The sequence below is a fragment of the Mesoplodon bidens genome (assembly GCF_964165515.1).
Source record: "Mesoplodon bidens genome assembly, chromosome: 1".
NCBI lineage: Eukaryota > Metazoa > Chordata > Mammalia > Artiodactyla > Ziphiidae > Mesoplodon > Mesoplodon bidens.
In genome coordinates this window covers 114,092,660-114,115,019 of record NC_138176.1, presented here as the reverse complement: position 1 = coordinate 114,115,019, position 22,360 = coordinate 114,092,660, and the positions used below count along the sequence as shown (strand labels likewise).

The 22,360-nt window shown below is 38.8% G+C and overlaps 1 protein-coding gene across 3 annotated transcripts in view; it reads left to right on the top strand.

The window, feature by feature from the left end:
* Nucleotides 1-22,360, top strand: part of ERO1B (endoplasmic reticulum oxidoreductase 1 beta) — a 66,810-nt gene that overhangs the window by 14,364 nt on the left and 30,086 nt on the right. For all 3 annotated transcript variants that reach the window (XM_081225659.1, XM_081225658.1, XM_081225657.1), the window contains exons 3-6: nt 6,222-6,305; nt 12,166-12,207; nt 14,017-14,099; nt 19,247-19,320. In XM_081225659.1, the coding sequence (XP_081081785.1) occupies nt 6,222-6,305; nt 12,166-12,207; nt 14,017-14,099; nt 19,247-19,320 (283 nt within the window). The remainder of the gene's footprint in view (nt 1-6,221; nt 6,306-12,165; nt 12,208-14,016; nt 14,100-19,246; nt 19,321-22,360) is intronic.

The window sequence follows — 22,360 nt, the reverse complement described above, 5'->3', positions numbered from 1 at the left end:
ATATTACACAAGAGTGGGCTTCCCTGGTGGCGCAGTGGTTGAGAGTCCGCCTGCCGATGCAGGGGACACGGGTTCGTGCCCCGGTCTGGGAAGATCCCACATGCCGCAGAGCGGCTGGGCCCGTGAGCCATGGCTGCTGAGCCTGCGCATCCGGAGCCTGTGCTCTGCAAGGGGAGAGGCCACAACAGTGAGAGGCCCGCCTACCGCAAAAAAAAAAAAAAAAAAAAAAAAAAAAAAAAAATATTACACAAGAGTCAGATTTCTGGGAGAGAGGGTCTAAATTGGTCTAGGCAGGGTCATATAACCCCACCACTTGACCAAAGGACAGTTTGGTTAATAGTCCTATTTGCATTTGCATATTGTTTCTCCAAGGGAAATTAGGGGACGTTATAGAAGGAGGAAAAATGAAGGTTGAGTAGGCAAAAATAACAATGTGGTCATTGGCTATAGCCAACATACAATTCATCGTCATACATGCAATTTAAAAAATGTTCCAACCAACATAATGAAATTACTGTGTATGTAACTGGAATATATTCATACCTTTTCCCAAAGGAGGGTAATGCAATGATCTAATTAATCCAGTTAGCTTCAAGTCTAGGATATGTGGGTGCTATCTGCTCTTCTTGTAGTTCTGTCAACCTATGATTTAAAAAAAAAAAGGAAATTTGACGTAGCGTACATCAGTGGTGGAAGAGGAAAGCTAAGAGAAGGGGTTAATTTTATTTATTTATTATTTATTATTTTTATTTTTTGCGGTACGTGGGCCTCTCACTGTTGTGGCCTCTCCCGTTGCGGAGCACAGGCTCCGGACGCACAGGCCCAGCGGCCATGGCTCACGGGCCCAGCCGCTCCACAGCATGTGGGATCTTCCCGGACCGGGGCACGAACCCGTGTCCCCTGCATCGGTAGGCGGACTCTCAACCACTGCGCCACCAGAGAAGCCCGAGGTTAATTTTATACACACATACATGCTTATGATTCAGCAAGCAAGGAAATACAGGTAGAAGTAACAGTCTACCTCTATCAACTGGTCACTTGGCTGCTGTAGCTTGTATTTATATTTTCTCTCTTCTACTATCCGTTACATTCCTTTACTTGCCAAGTATTTATCGAATAATTACTCTGTAGCAGAGTGTATTCTAGGTGCTGTGGATACAGTAGTGAATAAAACAAAGCCTCTCACCTTATGAAACTTTTTATATGATTAGGGAGACAGACGATAAACAAGTAAACAATAAAATAGCATTTACTTTATAATCATAGGAAATTACACGGAGAAAAATAAAAGTTGGAGATAGAGGATAATGGGAATGGGGAAGGTAGGTAGCCCTATTTTAAAGAAGGTGGTCAGGAAAGGAAGACATTCCTGCTGTGCCACTTGAGCAAAGACCTACGTAATGTGAAGGAGTCACCCATGACAAGATCTGGAGAAAGAACATTCCAGGGAAGGGGAGTTGAACTACAGGTATAACGGTACAGAGTGTTTGAAGACCAGTATATCTGGAGGAAGGTGAATGAGAGGGAGAGTTGGAGAGGTAGGTAGGGGCCAGATTAAAAAAAAAAAAAAAAAAAAAGGGAATTCCCTGGTGGTCCAGTGGTTGGGACTCCGTGCTCTCCCTGCCAAGGGCTGGGTTCGATCCCTGGTCGGGGAACTAAGATCCTGCAAGCCACTTGGGGTGGCCAAAAACAAACAAACAAACAAGAAAACCCCTATGCTTTCATCTAAGCATTTAAATCAAAATTTGAGAATTAAACAATGACTTAATAAGGCCCTGTAGTTTTTTTTTTTTTTTAACCACAGTAAGGCTTTTGGATCCAAAGGGTGATAAGAAGCTATTGAAGGAATTTGTACAAAAGAGACTGTATGGGTGTGAGGCAGGAAACAGAGAAAGCACTTCTGAGGCTATTGCAGTAGTCCAGCTGAAAGATGATATGGATTTGGAATAGGCTAGTAGAGTTGGAAAAGGTGAAAAATGATCAAATTAGTGCCATATATGAAAGGTAACACAGCAAGCTCTTCTGATGGATTGAATGTAAGGTGTGAGGGTAAAAGTGATCTCAAAGATGATGCCTACGTTTTGAGCATGTTACCAGAAGTAAAATATATATATCATGGCCAAGTGGATTTCATTTCAAGAATGTGAAGATGAGGCTTTTAGGTCTTCAACAAGATTCAGTACACATTCCTGATTTTTTAAAACGTTGACAAAGTAAGAATGACGGATACTTCCTTAACATGATAATTTCAACCCTAACATCAGCACTGCCAGCACCTTACTTCTGGGGAAACACTAGAGCAATTCTCCCTTAGGTCAGGAACCATGGCTGGGGGGTACCTACTATCTCCTTTACTGTTGGACCAAAGTGGCCAGTATAGTCAAACAAGAAAAAACAACTAGAGGCATAAAAATTTTTAAAGATTAAATAAAGCTATCTCCATTTATAAATGACAAAGTAGACCTAGAAAACTCTAAATTATTAAATGAACACAAATAATTAAAAATGCATTAAGATAGTAGGTTATAAATTTAATACTGAAAAATCAATATCTGCATAAATACAAAAAATAACAAGTTAGAAGATATAATGGAGAAGAAATTCCCATTTCCATTAGCAAAAAAAAGATAAAATATATAGGAATAAATGTATCAAGAAATGTGCAAAATCTAAAGGAAGAACGCTTCTAAACACTCCTAAAAGACATAAAACTAGTCTCGATCAAATGGACAGATGTCTTTCATAGCATAAAGATGTTAATTCTCCCCCAAGTTAATATATAAATTTAATGTGAACCCAATAAAAATACATGTAGTTTTCTTCTGGAGCCGGACAAGTTGTCACAGGTTAAGTTCCCTGGGAAGCTGACTCTGAGACAGTGATTAGTGTCCAAGAGGTTAATTAGGGACAACTCTTGGAACCAACAACACAGGGAAGGAAAAGGAAGGGAGGACATCAGGACTGGGCAAAGGGAGAAGTAAAGCTGTGATGCAGCCTCAGAGAAACCTCACGTGACCCTTTGGGAGGGGTAGTTCTTAAGAGGGGTTAACCCCCCAGAGCTGTCCTTACTTCAGGGGGATGTTTAGGCCTTTATATCCTTACACCAGTCATTGAATAAAGGGCATTGTAGGAAGGGGTGGTGCCACCTTGGACAAAGTGGCTCTCTTTGGCTGCAGTGTTTCCAGGGCTGGGGTAAGAGCCTTTCCTTCCTGAAGGGTGACCTGTGTAGTGTGTTGCAGCATCTATCACAACACACTCCTTAACACTGTGTATTAGTTATCTATTGCTACGTAACAAATTAGCCTAAAATTTAGCAACCTAAGCAAACCGAGAAGGTGGCATGTGAGGAAGACCTAAAGGGAATGAGAAAGCAAGCCATGTGGATATCTGGAGAAAGAACATTCTAGGCAGAGGGAACAGCAAGAGCAAAGGCCCCGAGACAATGGTGTGCCTCATGTATTTGAGGAACAACAGAAGGGGCAGGAAACTAGGGAACGAGCCCACGGAAGGCGTTCTCAGCCATTGAATTGGATTTTGAACTGAGCTGTTTTTCAGAGGTATCGTATGTGGGGTGAGAAAGAGAAGAGTCAAGGATGATGCCATGATTTTGGCCTGAAGAACTAGAATAATGGAGTTGCTGTTTACTGAGATGGCAAGAATTACTAGAGGATAGAGCACAGTTTGGGAGGTGATAATAAGTTTGAGGTGCCTGTGTGTGTCCTGTGGAGATGCCAGGGAGGAGGTGGATTTACAAGCCAGGGGCTCAGGGGAACCTGCAATTCACAAGCGTGCCAGGCGATCTTAAGCTTCTTTGCCTTTAGACATCCGGATCCCTATGTCTAGAAATCTCTTCCTCTAGGAAACTTCTAGTCACACCCATTTTACGTGTTACCAAGGAGCCTTCCTGAGGCCCCGCAGGTACGGTTGACCACTCTCTCCTCATGTTGCCAGTCTCTACCTATGTTTGCCTCTTGCTTGTAATCTGGTTATTATTTACTTCACCTAGCATGGATTTACTGAGGTGTCTATTATGTGTGCTAGGCACTGGGATAAAATAATGAATCAGGCAAAATCCCCATCCTTACAGTCAGGGGTGCAGACAATAAATAATATTCAAGTAGTGAGAAGTGCTATAAAAGCATGTAGAACAGCGTGTGCGGTGCGTATCGAGCACTACTTGAGAGAGTCTGGTCAGAAAGGTCTCTCTGCTGAGGTGATATTTGAGAGAGCCCTGGAGGAGGTGAGGGGATTGAGCCATAAAAGACCTGGAGGAGCCACCAGCACGCACAGAGAACAGCCACGGTAAAGGCCCTGAGACAGGAAGGAGCTGATGTGTCTCTAGCAAGGCCATTGTGCCTGGAGGACTTTGGGAGGAAATAGGTCAGACAGGTGGGCAGGAGACCAGGCGATGGAGTGCCTGTGGATTTACTCTGAAGGTGAGAGGAAGCCACGGGATGGTTTTGAGCAGGGATTGGTATGCTCTGAGTTGGTTCAAAGAGATGATTATGGCTACTGTGCAGAGAATAGATGATGGTAGGAGTAGGGAGACTCGCAGTAGTCGGGCAGGGGCAGGTGGTGACAGAAGAGTTGGTGAGAAGCGAGTAATGAATTATTTGCAGTGGATAAAAAAGGGAGGAAACAAGAATAAAACTTTGATTTTTGGCTTGGGCAACGCATGTAGATGTCCTATTGAATTACCGTCTTCCTGTTAGGTTTAGAATATGAAAGTCCAGAGTTTGTAGCGTGGTACAATGTCCTGCATGATCTTGTCTATCTCTACCCTCATTCCCTGTCACCCTCCGCCTTCCCCACTAAAAGTCAGCTAAACTAAGTCAGCGCCTTCTCACCTTTCCACACACACGCTTCCGCCAGCTTAAAACACTACCTCCTCAGAGACCTGCATCCACCAGCCCCGTTATTTTCCATCACAGAACTCTGGATTTTCCTTTGTAGCACTTGCAACAATTTGTAATTAAATCAACATGCAAATATATAATTCCTGTTCCCTCCAGGAAACTGTAAGTTGCAGGGGAAAAGCGCTTTTTCTGCCTCTTTTTCCCCTAGAGCCTGCACAGTGCCTGATGCATAGTGGGTGCTCAGGGCACATCTGTTAAGTGAGTGGGTGCCTGGGAGAACTCAGTCAGTGAGGTGATGGTAAGGGGCTAGGAGACATTAGAGTGTCCTGAAATGCTTTTCAGGCTCTGCAGATGAGCAGTGTGCTTGGACTTTATTCCTTTTTGAAGTGTCAGAGGACTAATAGCAGTCATTTGTTTTTATTTTTTTTTAATTTATTTTTTATTTATTTATTTTTTTTGCTGTATGCGGGCCTCTCACTGTTGTGGCCTCTCCCGTTGCGGAGCACAGGCTCCGGACGCGCAGGCCCAACGGCCATGGCTCACGGGCCCAGCCGCTCCGCGGCATGTGGGATCTTCCCGGACCGGGGCACGAACCCGTGTCCCCTGCATCGGCAGGCGGACTCTCAACCACTGCGCCACCAGGGAAGCCCCATTTGTTTTTAAAAATAAGTATTCCATATATATGTGTCAGCATACAGTATTTGTCTTTCTCTTTCTGACTTACTTCACTCTGTATGACAGACTCTAGGTCCATCCACCTCATTACAAATAGCTCAATTTCATTACTTTTTATGGCTGAGTAATATTCCATTGTATATATGTGCCACATCTTCTTTATATGGAATTTAAGAAAAAAAATGTCATGAAGAACATAGGGGTAAGACAGGAATAAAGACACAGACCTACTAGAGAATGGACTTGAGGATATGGGGAGGGGGAAGGGTAAGCTGTGACAAAGTGAAAGAGCGTCATGGACATATATACACTACCAAACGTAAGGTAGATAGCTAGTGGGAAGCAGCCGCATAGCACAGGGAGATCAGCTCGGTGCTTTGTGACCGCCTGGAGGGGTGGGATAGGGAGGGTAGGAGGGAGACGCAAAAGGGAGGGGATATGGGAACATATGTATATGTATAACTGATTAAATTTGTTATAAAGCAAAATAAATAAATAAATAAATAAAAATAAGTATTATACGTGGGATGTCTGAAAAACTTCAGTCATTTTAACTTCTGAGCTATATAGATGCCTCAGGATAGGATGCTTTTCCTTCACCACTGGGTCCCTGGAGCCCAGCACAGTGATACTTAGCACTGCAGGACTGTGACACACGCTGACTAATGCTCATTCATTCTTTCTCTCAAGGTCAACCTGAAGCGACCGTGTCCTTTCTGGGCAGAAGATGGCCATTGTTCAATAAAAGACTGTCATGTAGAGCCTTGTCCAGAGGTAAAATCAATTTTTTAAAAATTGAGAAAAGAAATGCTTTCTCTTAGACTTTTAGATAAGCACGAACTGTGCATTTTAGGCTAATGTCAAAGCATTTGGACTTGTCATCGAATTCATATGGTCTCAGCTCTCTTCTTTTTAACCAGATTACAGAAGATTTATTCTGTACTTGCCACCAAAATGGGTTTGTAGACAGTCTTGTATCCAGTGGTGTTGGTGACTGGATGTGGAAATATAGTCTGATTCTAAAATGGAGGCCTGTTCTAGGACTGGATCTGCAGTTGGCTCTTATTTCATGCTTTATTGAATCTGCATCTTGTTTCATGGGCAAAGAAAGTGCTACTGGACCTTAAGTTTCAAATTTAGAGTGGGAATTAGAGTGCAAAAACTTGGGAAATTCAAGGCTTGGAGTTAGATCTTCCCTTGGTCTTGTTGCATTGGGTGGGGGGAAAAGGGCTGTACTTGTTAGTAAGGGAAAGCTACATTTTAGACTTCGTTTTTTGACATCTAGCATAATTAATTATATTCCTCTTCAACAGTAATTAGTTATTTCCATTTTACTTTTTGCTTTTCTTACCTAACCAGTAAGTCTAGTTTTTTGCCTTTAAAAACAGGAAAAAAACATCTGAACCAATATCATTTCTAAACGGAAAATTTTTAAAAAATTATTTACGTTTTCCTTTAAGAATAAAATGTTTTAACTTTTTAATTTGAAATAATTTCAGATGTACAGAAAAGTTGCAAGAATAGTACAAACGATTCCTATATACTTTTTATTCAGATTCCCCAAATGTTAATGTTTATCAAGTTTGTTTTATTATTCCCTCTATATGTATATATTAATATTATTATTTTTTGAACCATTTAGGTACGTAACCAACATGATGATCTTTTACCCCTAAATACTCCATTGTGTATTTCTTTAAAAACAGGATTATTAACCACAGCATAATTAGCAAAATCAGGAAATTAACATTTCTGCAATACCAAAGCCTACTCTATAGACCTTAAGCACACATTGCCAGTTGACTTAATAAGGTGTTTTCAGAGCAGCAGCAACAAACTTTCTGATCCAGAATCGTGCCTTGCATTTGGATGTCACATCTCTTTAGCCTTCTTTAAATCTGGAAGAGTCCCTCAGTATTTCTTTGTCTTTCGTTGTCTTGACTTTAATGAACTCCCTCCCACCCTTCCTTCCTTTTCTCCTCCCTTCCTTCCTTAAAATACACCAGTTATTTTGTAGAATCCCCCTTATTTGGGGTTTTCCTGGTCTTTCCTAATTATTAGATTAAGGTCATGCACTTTGGGCAGGTACACCATAGAAGTGATGTGTCCTTCTCAATGCCATATCAGGAGGCACATGATGTCATCTTGATCATGTGGTTATGGTGGTGTTTGCCATATTTCTTCATGATAAAGTGGGAAAATGTTTTGAGACCATGAAAATATCTCATTTTTTATCTTTTTTTTTTTTTTTTTTTTTTGCAGTACACGGGCCTCTCACTGCTGTGGCCTCTCCCGTTGCGGAGCACAGGCTCCGGACGCTCAGGCTCAGCGGCCATGGCTCACGGGCCCAGCCGCTCCGTGGCATGTGGGATCTTCCCGGACCAGGGCACGAACCTGTGTCCCCTGCATTGGCAGGCGGGCTCTCAACCACTGCACCACCAGGGAAGCCCTATCATATTTTTGACATCATAAGTTTTAGCATCCATTGATGATTCTCGCCTGAATTAATTATTTATATGATAGTTGTCAAATAGTGATTTTCTGATTCCATTTCTTCTACATTTATTAGTTGGCATTTTACTGCAAATGAGAGCTTTTTCTTTATTTATTATATGTTTATGTCAATATATATCGTTACCATCATTATGTTTTTTTATAACAGCTTTATTGAGACATAATTCACATACCGTAAAATTCACTCATTCTAATGTGCACAATTCATTGAGTTTTAGTGTATTACAGAATTGTGCAACCATCATCACTATCTACTTGTAATGCGTTTTCATCACCCCAAAAAGAAACCCCTGCCCATTAGTGGTCACCCTGTTTCCTACTCCCTCCTCCTGCTGGAAACCACTAATCCACTCTCTGTCTCTATGAATTTGCCTATTATGGACACTTCATGTGAATAAAATCATGCAATATATGGTCATTTGTGACTGGCTTCTTTTGCTTCGCATAATGTCTTAAAGGTCCATCCATGTTGTAGCATGTATCAGTACTTCATTCTATTGCTGAATAATATTCCATTGTATGGATATACCTCATCTTTTTTATTCATCAGTTGATGGACATTTGGGTTGTTTCTACTTTTTGGCTACTATGAATAATGAATAAGTATCCAGGCACAAATATTTGTGTGGACATATGTTTTCAATTCTCAAGTATACTTTGGAGTGAAATTGCTAGATCATATAGTAACTTTAACTCTTGAGGAACTGCCAAACTCTTACCATTGTGCTGTACAATTTTACATTGCCTCTAGCAATGTATGTATGATGGTTCCAGTTTCTCTATGTACTTGTCAACACTTAACACTGTCTTGTCTTTTATTTTAGCCATGCTTACAAATGGCATCTCATTTTGGTTTTGATTTGCATTTCCCTGATATCAAGCATCTTTTCAGGTGCTTATTGGCCATTTGTATATATTTGTCAGAAAAATGTCTATTCAAATCCTTTGCCCATTTTTTTTTTTTTTTTTTTTTTTTTTTTTTTTTCAGTATGTGGGCCTCTCACTGTTGTGGCCTCTCCCATTGCGGAGCACAGGCTCCGGACGCGCAGGCTCAGCGGCCATGGCTCACGGGCCCAGCCGCTCCGCAGCATGTGGGATCTTCCCAGACTGGGGCACGAACCCGTGTCCCCTGCATTGGCAGGCGGACTCTCAACCACTGCGCCACCAGGGAAGCCCCTTTGCCCATTTTTAAATTGAGTTGCCTTTTTATCGCTCAGTTGTGAGTTACTTGGTTTTGCACAATATGTGTTTCTAAGTTGTTTTTTTTTGTTTTTTTTTTTTGCGGTACGCGGGCCTCTCACTGTTGTAGCGTCTCCCGTTGCAGAGCACAGGCTCCGGACGCGCAGGCTCAGTGGCCATGGCTCGGGCCAAGCCGCTCCGCGGCATGTGGGATCTTCCCGGACCGGGGCACGAACCCGTGTCCCCTGCATCAGCAGGCAGACTCTCAACCACTGCGCCACCAGGGAAGCCCTCTAAGTTGTTTTTATGTTAAAATAATCAGTTATTTATCTTCTACAGTGGATTATCCTCTGTAGTCTTAAATTTCTAATAAGAATAAATGAAGGTGTTTATTTGCATGTAAATCCCCAACATAAGAAATCTAACATAAGTATTTAAAAATTTCTGTCTATTCCCTTCCCAGTGTCGTTCTCTTTCCTTTCTTTCCAGAGATAAAAACTATCCCTTGGGCTTCCGTGGTGGCGCAGTGGTTGAGAGTCCGCCTGCCGGTGCAGGGGACGGGGGTTCGTGCCCCGGTCCGGGAGGATCCCACATGCCGCGGAGTGGCTGGGCCCATGAGCCATGGCCGCTCGGCCTGCGCGTCCGGAGCCTGTGCTCCGCAACGGGAGAGGCCACAACAGTGAGAGGCCCGCGTACCGCAAAAAAAAAAAAAAAAAAAAAAAAAAAAAAAAAAAAAAAAAAACTATCCCTTTATGTTGGTTCTTTCAACTAATGTGAGGATATTTGTATTTCTCTCTCTGGGGAAAATTCAGTAGTCGTTTCATATTGAACCCAAACTTGTCATGATACAGAGTTAAAATTTACATTCTATAACTTGAAGTCTAATTTAATCGTGAGACTCACTTAATTTTGTAATTTGCAGATTGCTTCATATTGTTAGTGGCAACAAGTAGGTTTATTTTATGTTTGATTTTAGTTACTAACTTTACATTTATCATTACTTTTTATTTATTATTATTATTTTTTTCGGTATGCGGGCCTCTCACTGTTGTGGCCTCTCCCGTTGCGGAGCACACCGTACGCGCAGGCTCAGCGGGCATGGCTCATGGGCCCAGCCGCTCTGCGGCATGTGGGATCTTCCCGGAACAGGGCATGAACCTGTGTCCCCTGCATCGGCAGGCGGGCTCTCAACCACTGCGCCACCAGGGAAGCCCTCATTACTTTTTAAAAAATATTTATTTACTTGGCTGCCTCGGGTCTTAGTTGGGGCACGCAGGCTCAGTAGCTATGGCTTGCGGGCTCTAGAGCGCAGGCTCCATAGCTGTGGCGCACAGGTTTAGTTGCCCTGAGGCATGTGGGATCTTAGTTCCTCAACCAGGGATCGAACCGGCACCCCCTGCATTGCAAGGCGGATTCTTAACTATTGGACCACCAGGAAAGTCCCCTATCATTACTTTTAATAATTCTTTTTTGTGATTTTTGTGTTATTCATGATGATCATCTGTGGTGCCTATTCCCATATTTCTCAATAGCCTGTATTAAGATTTGCTTAAGTCAAGTTACTGCATTCAGCATCAAACCTTTTAAAAAGCTGCTAGTACTTTGGTTTTAGCATATTATACTTGTTAGAGGGCAACATTAATGAGAGGGCATTTTAATAAGTATTCCATATTTTAAGTTCAGGGTCTGATAACTGTAACTGCTACTTTTGACTTGAGTTTTATACTTTTCCCTCTTCTGCCTTCTGTTAGTGGTGCTAGAAAACACTGAGATGATAAAGTATTGGCAGCAAGTAACGTTTTAACTATATGATATTGGGGGGAAATTTCTTATCATTATTACTTACATTCTTCAGCCTGACAGAAAAATATTTATTCTGAGTATTTGACTAAACTTTATCTGTGAAACATGAAAACGTTTTAATGGGTAATTTGCAGTTAATTTGATAGCCCATAGATTCAAATGTTGGAAATCAGTTCCCTGGGTTGATCAGAGGATCAACCTGGGATTGCCTGCTTTCAGATATGATTTTTGCTTAAGATTGTGTTTGATAAACCAGTTGTAATAATTCATAGATTTATTTAAGCCTGAAACTAATTATTGGTTTTACAGAAAAGAAAGACCTACATGAAGTTCTTACATTGGTAAACCCTAGATTACCTAGACTGGTAAACCCTAGGTTAATCATATGAGCCAAGGAAACTTTTTTTTTTTTAATCTTATTGAAGTGTGGTTGATCCACCATGTTGTTGATTTCTGCTGCACAGCAAAGTGACTCAGTTATACGTATATATGCTTTTTCATATTCTTTTCCATTTTGTTTTTTCACAGGATATTGAATATAGTTCCCTGTGCTGTACAGTAGGACCTTGTTGTTTATCCATCCTATATATAATCATTTGCATCTGCTAACCCCAAACTCCCAGTCCATCCTTCCCCCACCCCCACTTCCCCTTGGCAACCACAGGTCTGGCAAAGAACTTACTCTTGCTTTCTAGTATTAATTCAAAAGTATCTAAATTTCAAATATTAACTTAGAGCAGAAATTTAAATTAAGCATAATATATTTCAAATAATTTTTAATTTTTAAAAAGTTGTTTCTGTGGAAAGAAAATTTATGGAAAAAGTGATTTCGCTAGGTTTTTTTTTTAAACCTAAAAATTATGTAAGCTATTAATTACTGCATTGAGAGTTATTAGAGCTGATTTTGACACTCTTTGTTTCAGTTTTCTATACTGTGCTTTACAAGTCTGTAAATTGGGATAGTTGTTTACCTTTCACCTCAGGAGGTAGTATGAAAACAGAATTTGAATGAATGTATATTTTCTCCTCATGGACTAAAATAGCCTTTGAATTAGAACAGTGGCATTAATAATTCATGAAGAAATCTCAAAAATATAAATATCATTTTCTAAGTTTTTGTTTTTGTTCTTCTTTTAAGAGTAAAATTCCAGTTGGAATTAAAGCTGGGAGTTCTAATAAGGTGAGTCACTTTTCTTCATTAAATATTTCTGCTTTACATAGTGAAACTTGCCCCTTACTGCTTGGTGTAGTTGCTGAAGAGAACCATGATATAGTTAGTTGGGAATGGACACATTTTTGTCTGAGAATCCCAAATCCTTAATTTTGTAGCAAGCAGTGAGGTGTAGTGTATTCTTTACAATTAAACTATATAGCTTCTTTTGAAATACTTTAGTTGTGTTTTTAGAACTTCTAGAATAACTATAAAGTACTGTAGTCAATGTCAGTTTACCTAATCAACAGGCATTTTGTCAGGCATGTATTTTTACTCTTCTGTTTCAGCTGTTTTCAACTATTTCAGTCATATTCAGGATTATTTTGTATAGAGTAAACAATTATCAAGATATTTTTAGCATAGTAATTTTCAATGGCATTAAAAGATATCCTTTTCCTCTTATGGGGTATGTCATAATCTACTTGGCCATTCATATGTTTTTAAATAACTGTGTTTCTAACTTTTCACTATCATACATATGTAATAAAGATCATCCTACCCTCTCTCTCTGCTTCCCTGTGCATCCTCTCTTCATTTTCTTGTGTTCTCTACCTTTGCAGTCTTTTGTTTGCACTCCCTCTTTTATTTATTTTTATTTCAGATCTACAACAAATAGTAGAAAGACAATTGAAATCCCTTCTGAACTCCTTCCCAATCCCATTATATTTCCTCCCTCCCTAGAGCTAGCCACTTTGCTGAAGTTGATGTCTATCCTTCTGTGATACTTTTTCTTTTTATATTGTATTATACATGTGTCCACAAATAATATATAGATCTGTTATACAAAATTTAAAACAATTTTTAATATTATATTTTGTATTTCTTCAAGTTAAAAACATTTTTTTTACTTTATATTTTTACGTAGTATTGTGCTTTTGAAATTTTGTCTCTGCTAATATATGTAGATTTTGTTAATTTTAATAGCTGCAAAATATTCAGTTGTATAGATATTTGTATAATTGTGTGAATAGCCATTCCTCTGTTGATGGACATTTCAATTGTTTTCAGGTTTTTGCTATCACAAACAATGACGCACTGGCATCTTTGTCTTTCGTCGAATTGTGCACATATGTAACAGTTTCTCTAGGTCTATATTTAGAAGTAAGATTTCTGGGCCAAAGGGGGTGCCTATCTCAACATTACAGGAGAGTACCAAATAACTTTCTAAAGTGGTTTTTGTTTTTGTTTTTAAATGTTGCTCTGGATATGGATTCAGCAGTGGGACTGCTGGCTCAAGGGTTTATTCATATTTACAGCTCTACATAAATATTGTTAAATTACTTTCCCAAGAGGGTCTTCTCATTTCACATCATCACCAACATACCAATGCAAATTGCTACTTTTTTTTTTTTTTTTTTTTTTTTTGCGGTACACGGGCCTCCCACTGTTGTGGCTTCTCCCGCTGCGGAGCACAGGCTCCAGACGCGCAGGCTCTGCAGCCATGGCTCACGGGCCCAGCCGCTCTGCGGCATGTGGGATCTTCCCGGACCAGGGCACGAACCCATGTCCCCTGCATCGGCAGGCGGGCTCTCAACCACTCCACCACCAGGGAAGCCCAATTGCTACATTTTTAATGTCTTTGCTTATTTATTAGGTGGAAATTTGTGACACATTTTCATTTGCATTTCTTCCATGTGTTAGGGATTCTGATAATAGGATGTATCTATATTTAGTATACATCATCATTGATAAACTGACTCTTCTGCCAATGGAACCTGAAATAAAGACAAAGGTAATAATTGCTACTAAACTTACATATTATGAATTTCTTTTCAGTACTTGAAAGTGGCAAACAATACCAAAGAATTAGAAGATTGTGAACAAGCTAGTAAACTGGGAGCAATTAACAGCACATTAAGGTATATTTCATTTTAGTAGTATTAAGAAAATATTCCCTTGTTTATTTATGATAGAAATTTTTGGTTTTTCTTGTGTTTTTGATTAAACATTAAAGTTTTAACTAATCTTTGAAAGGAAAAAGTTATTCTTTATCCTAAATTTCATGATAGCTTTGCTTCCTCTTAGCTGATTCATTCTTAAACGTCTAAGTCATCAATAATGACTATTAAAAAGGAAAAATTTAGGTGATTTCTCATTTAGCAGGGTTTATGGGTCCGTTCTTCCTGATTATTATGGGAAAAGGAACTTGAATCTCTGAGTTTTTAAAATAGTAATTCAATCTATATGTTACATTTTGAATGATAAAGGTTTCTATTAACATAACTGTTAAGGTTTCATAGATTTTTTTTTCTGTTGACTTTATTTGCTCTAAGTACAAACCTGCTTTTGAAGGCCAACATGAGTAATTTGTAAGTGGTCTCAGATTATGCAGTTATAAAATGACTGAGCAGATCTGTAGTTGTAAGTGGGGAAGGGAATATGACAGAAATTCTTTTTCATTTCCCTGTTAAGATTTGTAATTATGTACTATAATTGTTAAAGACAATAAAGTTAGTAGTTTTATGTATCTTATTTATTGATGAAAAATTCTAATATATAAAAGTAGAAAGGATAGTATAATAAACACCCATATATCCTCTACTCCAAATGAATAAATGTTAACATTTTCTACCATGTTTATGAGAAAAGAGAAATGCCAAAGATGAATTTGAAATCCCCTATGTTTATTCCCCAATCCTGTTTTCTTCCCTCTTTCCTTATAGATAACTGAATTTGGTATGTATCCAAGTCCATGTTTTTGTTTTTAATTTATATATATATAGTTTGTGTATATGATTTTATTTTTCCTTTATGTAAATGATATAATGTGATAATTAACATTCTGCAACTCTTTTTACACTGCACATTTTGCTTTCTAGATATATCCATGTTAGAATGAGACAAATCTGTATGTTTTTTTAGCTGATAAATGGTTTTCATCATATAAATATGCCATATTTTGCTTATCTATTCCCCTACTGATGGCCATTTAGGTTGTTTCAAATTTTTTACTTCCACAAATTATGCCACCTTGAGCATCCTTGATAATGTTTTTTGTATACACTGGAAATAAAATTGCTGGACCCTAAGCTTGCCCTCTTGCAGCTGTTCTTCATATAGCCTGATGGCTTTCTAAAACACTTGTGTAGCTATGTATGGCCTCCATCACTGAGAACTTGCTTTGTTCTCCACATCCTTGCCAAAAATTGGTAATGTTTGATAAGTGTGAAATAGTATCTCATTTTTCCTTAATTATATTTTGTTGATTATTAGTGAGTTTGGGCATTTTTTCCTCTTGTTTATTGGGCATTCCGGTTTCTTATTCATTCAACAAATGAATGCCTACAATATGCCAGGTGCTATTCTAGGATTATAGCGGGTAAGTGGGAAACAAATTCCAGCCCTCCTGCAGCTTCATCCTAGGCAGAGATGTGCAAGAAACAAGTAAAGTTAGTGCTAAGTAATAAAATGATGATGAGTGCCAGGCAGAAAAATGATGCAGGGAAGAGAGAGAGAGGGCTAGGGGTGAAGGTGGTTGCACTGTTTTAAATTGTTGGTCCAAGAAGGCCAGAGTGATAACAGGCAAAGCGCTCATGAAGGCCTGAGTCATAATATGGCTGCCTGGGCAGGTAGGGGGTGGGGAACAGTATTCCAGGCATGCATAATGGTTAGTAAAAGGCCCTGAGGCCAGAGCTTGCCTTGACTGCTTGAGGAAGCACAAGGCCAGTGTGGCTGGAGTATAGTGAACAAGGACAAAGTAATGGAAGACAAAATCAGAAGATGCTAGGGATGGGAGGGGGCGGGAGTAAGGTGGGGTGGAGATCTTGTAGCATCTTGAAGACACTTATTATGAATATTGCTTTTAAAACTGAGTGGAATGAAAAGCCACTGGCGGATTTTGAGAGAGTGTGTCAGGGAGCCAGGTGTTATGTCGTGGAAGCCTGCTTTATGTGTTACTGTAGTAATCCTTGTAAGACGTGATGGTGGTTTAGTTTAGGCTGGGGTGATGGCAGTGGAAATAATGAGAGGTGGTCAGATTCTGGATAGATTTTGGAGGTAGAGCAGAGTGTATTTGCTGAAGGATTGGATGTAGGGTATGAAAACAGACAGGAGCTAAGAATGATTACAAGATTTGGTTGTAAAAAAAAAAAATGGAGCTGCCATTTATTGAACTAGGGGCACCTACTGGAGGAGCAAGTTTGATGGGAAATTTTAGTTCAACCTTGGACTTGTTAAGTTTGAGCTGCCTGTGAAACGTCCAGCAAGCAGTTGGATATACAAATCTCATTTTCAGGGGAAGGGTCTGGGCTGGAGATAAATGCGGGAGTCATTCAATGAATGTGTGATATTTAAAAACCATAAACCTGAGTGAGATTACCAAGGAGAGAATATAAATAGAGAAGTGATCCAGGGACTGGGCCTTAAGTTATCATAAGATTTTGAGGTAAATTGCCTGTTAATATTCTTTGCTATCTTTTCCTCCATTGGGGAAGGGGTGCATTTTAAAATTATTCTGTAGGCATTCTTCATATAATCTGATAATAATTCTTTGTTGCCTGTATGGGTTGTTAGGGCTTGTCTTTTAATGCTTATGGATTTTTGTTGTTAAACTGAAGTTATTAATTTTTTAAACTTTTAAGTTTAACACACACATAATAAAGTATACAAATCTTAAGTATAAAGGCCAATTTAATTTTACAAAGTGAACCAACTCTATTAGCCACCATCCAGAACAATATACTTGCTACCCAGAAGATCACATCATGTACTTTCCTAGCCATTACCACCTTCCAGAGTTAATCATGATTTTGAGTTATGTTAGTAAAGATTAGTTTTGCCCATTTATATACATGGTATAATATAGTGTGTATTCTTTTGTATCTGGCTTATTTTATGCAACATTATGTTGAATAATATGCTGGATGTCTTGGCCATTTCACAAAATAGTTAGGTGGATATTTGCTGGTACATTTGGTATGCATTTCTGTGGAGAATATACCTAGGAGTGGAATTAAGAACTGCCAAATGGTTTTCCAAAATGACTGTACCAAAATACATTGTCGCTAGTAGTAGTGTACAGGAGTTCCGCATTCCACAACTTCTCCGACAGTCGGTAGTGTAATTTTTAAACAGCTTTATGGAAGTGTAATTGACACACAGTACACTGCACCTATTCAAAATGTACAGTGTGATGTTTTGACATGTGTGCATTCACAAAAATCAGCACGGTCAAGATGGTTATGTCTACACTCCCCAAAGTCTTCTCATGCCCCAGTGTAACCCCTCCATCCCATCCCTTCCTGTCCCTGTTTCCCACCTCAAAGACGACTACTTTAACTCACAGCACTGTCTTGATAGAAAGCCCTAGGTTAAGCCCAAGAGATTCTTCTGTAAGTACCGTGGCATCCATCTTCATAGTGACTTTTAGAAAAGCTGGACTAGATGACCTTTAAGGTTCCTTATAACTTGTTTATATACGAAACTGGGCCAGCTCTGTTAGCATTAGATTAACATTCCATATCTTTTCTGCTACCATGGCTTTAGGCAAGGGTTAGATGAAACAATCCAGAAAACTGCATCAAGTAAGTGTGCTAAAAGTTCCTCTAAGTTAGTCATATTGCTCATAAGAAAATAGGCATTTACATCAGAATTGCTTTGTTCTTTACTATTTTCAGCAGAAGACTTATCTGATTAAACATAACTGTAGTTATCATTTTAGCTCTCACTAGAACTTAGGCATTCTTGTTTTATGGCATCATATATTTCAACTGAGTCACCTATGATATAAAATTTTCCATTAACTTTTATGAAGTTAATTATATATTCCCATTGGAGAAACAGAATCCCATGGTAAATTGAATTGGAAATTTTTATTGGTAAAGTTGTTGTAGTGCGGCCAGCCTTATATACTTCCTGCAGTCATTATGCTATGCAGCAGCTTCTCAAATACAAGATAAATTATTGGCTATGACAGTACCACATTTATGAATACCTGATTTATACTTGGTACGTCATTTTGTTTCCTTTAGTGTAGGGAATAAAGATGGTATATATGCTACCATCATGTATTTAAGACAGAATGTCTGAATATAGGTTAAAGTGAATATAGGTCAAAGTTTATTTGAATGAGTGCAGTTGTTCCTTCATCAGTTCTCCAGGTCAGAAATCTTGATGATAGGACTTCCCTGGTGGTGCAGTGGTTAAGCATTTGCCTGCCAATGCAGGGGACACGGGTTTGAGCCCTGGTCTGGGAAGATCCCACATGCCACGGAGCAACTAAGCCCGTGCACCACAACTACTGAGCCCGCAAGGCACAACTACTGAAGCCCACGCACCTAGAGCCTGTGCTCTGCAACAAGAGAAGCCACCGCATTGAGACGCCCATGCACCACAACAAAGAGTAGCCTCCGCTTGCCGCAACTAGAGAAAGCCCGCACACAGCAATGAAGACCCAATGCAGCCAAAAATAAATAAATAAAAAATATATATTTATTAAAAAAAGAAATCTGGAACTTAGATTTTGTTAAATGTGACGTAATGTGTAAAATGAATGATACACTGTGATGAAAGTGACATTGGTGTTACTAGGGAATAGCATGTTGGATGGAAGATCCTAGAAATGCATTTTTTAGTATTTTGGGTTGTATAAGTAGAGAAGCAATTTAAATTAAAAGAATTATGAAAGTAAATTTAATTCCTACTTTAGGAAAAAATAATACATAGTTAACTACAATTTCTAAGTCAACTAAAAAGACCAGCCTGAATTTCGTGTTTAACTACGTCTTATATATATTTGTAAATTAGTTTTCTGGTCAAAGTAGTTATCATTGAACTAGGGCTAAAATAGTTTTAATATAGTTAAGAAATATAAATCACAGAAATAAATATGTCTTTCGTATAACTTGTTTTAATCATTCCTTCATGTGACTGCTAACTGAATTTGTAACACCATCTAATTAATAAAGACGTGATCTCAGATTATCTATTCTTAGTACACTAGAATACAGTGTTAAAGTTTTCAACTCCAGATTTAATCCTTTTTCTTTTTTATTCCTCCTTCCCATAGTAATCAAAGCAGAGAAGCTTTCATTGACTGGGCAAGATATGATGATTCACAGGATCACTTTTGTGAACTTGATGGTAATAAAAGAAACTATTGTAATTACATTATTTTAACTTTAACCCCTTTAAGACCCTTAAATCAGTGAAGTTACAGTCAGAGTTATAGCTTAAAGACACAGGATGTTGTATGTGGATCTTATTATTCATAATGGTGTTTATTGAGAACCGATGTTCCAGGCCCTGTGCTAAGTGCCTTAAGTACATTATTTCTTAGCTTTACAACTACCCTAATAGGTGTGTATTATTTTATATGTGGGGAAACTGAGTCTCAAAAAGACAAAGTAACTTGCCCAAGATCACACAGTAGCAAGAGGCTGAGACAGGATTCAATCCCAGATCTGACTGAATCCCAAACCTGTCTTCTTTCCATTGTGACACCCCACCTCCTATGGACCTCTAATTCAAGCCACTTAGTTACAGGTCTGTGACCATGTTATAGAAATGTTCACACTCGAATTAGTTGGAGGTCTCAACAAACTAACATAAAGACACCTTCCAACATCGTGGAGGACTCTAATTTGACTTCCCCACAGCCCTCTTTCCAAGAGTCTGCTGGAATGGAAGCAGTGGTGGTTCAGTAGTAACTACCACTTCTTTTAACAGAAGATAATTGACGTGACTCAAAATTTTTTATCTATAGGAGAATATGCCCAATAATTGTGTTGAGTAGGCTTAAATCATTCATTTGGCCTCTCTTTACCTTTTACCTTGGTATTGTTATTTTCTGGTGGTAGAAAAGAATTTGGGGTTCAACCATGCATAACTGAAAACAGGCAGCAGAAGCTCTTCTGAATTTTTAAAGCATCTAGCATGGTTTGCTTTCTGAAGATTTGTTTTAAAGATTCTCACCTAGAATTGTGTTTTTAATGCAGTCTGTAATGGAATGAATTACAGGGCACTTCTACAATAGTATGGTAAATTGAGAAGATGCTGGGAGAGGGAGTGTTATTACCATGTTTTATATGGTTTCAACAAGGAAATTGTTAAGAGATCTGAACAAAGTTTTTTCGATATGATAGTGGGCAATTCATAGATACCCCTATTATGATATTTAGAATTGGCAACGGTTTTATCAGAGCAAGCTGTTGTACCTGGGTGAGCACTCATGTGGCTGACTGCTCTCATTTGCTTTTTCGTTGTCAATCTAATTATATTTGAGTGTTTAACACTTAGAGTCACTTCTTTCCAACTTCTCATGTATTCTTTTATTAAAATATTCTGGATAGTGCTTATTTAACAGGTTTTCAGATTAAAAAATCATTTCTGTGAATATATATTTCTCTTTAGGTATTTAGTAAAAAATACTACTCAATTGTAGAGGTTGCTTGCTATGATTAAATTGATGTGTTCTATTATCTGTCATCAGTATAAGTAGTGTTAATTAATTTTTCAGTATAGCTTCTTAAATCGTAAAAGTGGAAGAGGTGTCCTATAAAAATTTCCATAAAATCATCCTTTAAAAGTTTTAGGATTACATATTAAAGTAACTAGTTGTTTTTATATTTTTAAAATTAATTAATTAATTTTTGGCTGCGTTGGGTCTTCGTTGCTGCACGGGGGCTTTCTCTAGTTGTGGCGAGCGGGGACTACTCTTCATTGTGGCACGCAGGCTTCTCACTGTGGTGGCTTCTCTTGTTGCGGAGCATGGGCTCTAGGCTCATGGGCTTCAGTAGTTGTGGCTCGTGGGCTCTAGAGCGCAGGCTCAGTAGTTGTGGTGCACGGGCTTAGTTGCTCTGCGGCATGTGAGATCTTCCCGGACCAGGGCTCAAACCCGTGTCCCCTGCACTGGCAGGCAGATTCCTAACCGCTGTGCCACCTGTTTTTATATTTTATGTAATTCTTAAAACACGTGAAACCATGCTACTAGTTGGATTACCATGATTCTCCTAGTAATGTTCATGTATGTCCCAAAGATTTTTACCTACAGTTTAAAAAAAATACTATCAGAGTAGCTTTGGAGTCATTGTTTAGTTATTTCAGTAATCTAAAATCATTAGATTAGTGACTTCCCTGGTGGTCCAGTGGCTAGGACTCTGTGCTCCCAGTGTAGGGGGCCTGGGTTCGATCACTGGTCAGGGAACTAGATCCCACATGCTGCAACTAAGACCCGACACAGCTAAATAAATAAATAAATATTTAAAAATAAAATAAAATCATTAGATTAAAACAAAAAATCTAAAGAATATTCACCCCAGTTATTGGAATATAGTCAAACACCCCTGCTCTCTGCTGTTTTGTTTTTGGTTTTGTCATTATTTGAAAGGAAAGATGATCCTCATAGATCATATAATAGGTTTTTAAATAATTGAGCGGTTTAAGGTAAGCCGCTCTCCCTTCCTCTATTTTTTTTTTTTGATATTGTTTTTATGCATGGCTTGCTGCTTCCTTTGCTTCAGGTTTCTGCTCAAATGTCACCTCCTCAGAGAAGCCCGCTGTCATAAAAGAGTAACCACTTTCACTTTCTATCTCTTTGCACTGCTGCCTGCTCCCAGAGTACTAAGAACTATGTGAGAAACACTATTTAGTTTATCTGTATGTTGTCTGTCTTCATCTAGATTGTGAGCAACTTGAGAGCAAGGACCATGTCTTTTTCTTCACGACTGTATCCCTAGTGCCTAGAACACTGCCGGGCCATGGTTCATGCCCAGTAAATATTTGCTCAATGAAGTAGTTAGTTCATTAAATAACCTGAACAGTGTGATAGATTTTTACTTTTTATTTTTCCCCTTAAAACAGGTTCATTGATACATTAAAAATATTGCTTAAAACACTGGTTTCTAAATCTAGCTGTGTATCAGAATTACTTGTATGCTTTATAAACTATAGATTCTCCTTGACTGAGGAAATTATGTTTTAATAGTGAGTTAGTAGCAGTTTGGAGTAGTGTTGGAGATGGAAGCTTGTAGACTCAATCCTGAGTCTGTAACCTTATATTTTTTGTCTGTGTCCATAAGCAAAAAGCTTACACGCTAAGTTGTCCTATGCAACCATTATGTATTAAGAGATATATGGGTTAGAAGGTGGGAAGGATGCCTGGCACCATAGAGCATGCAGTGTG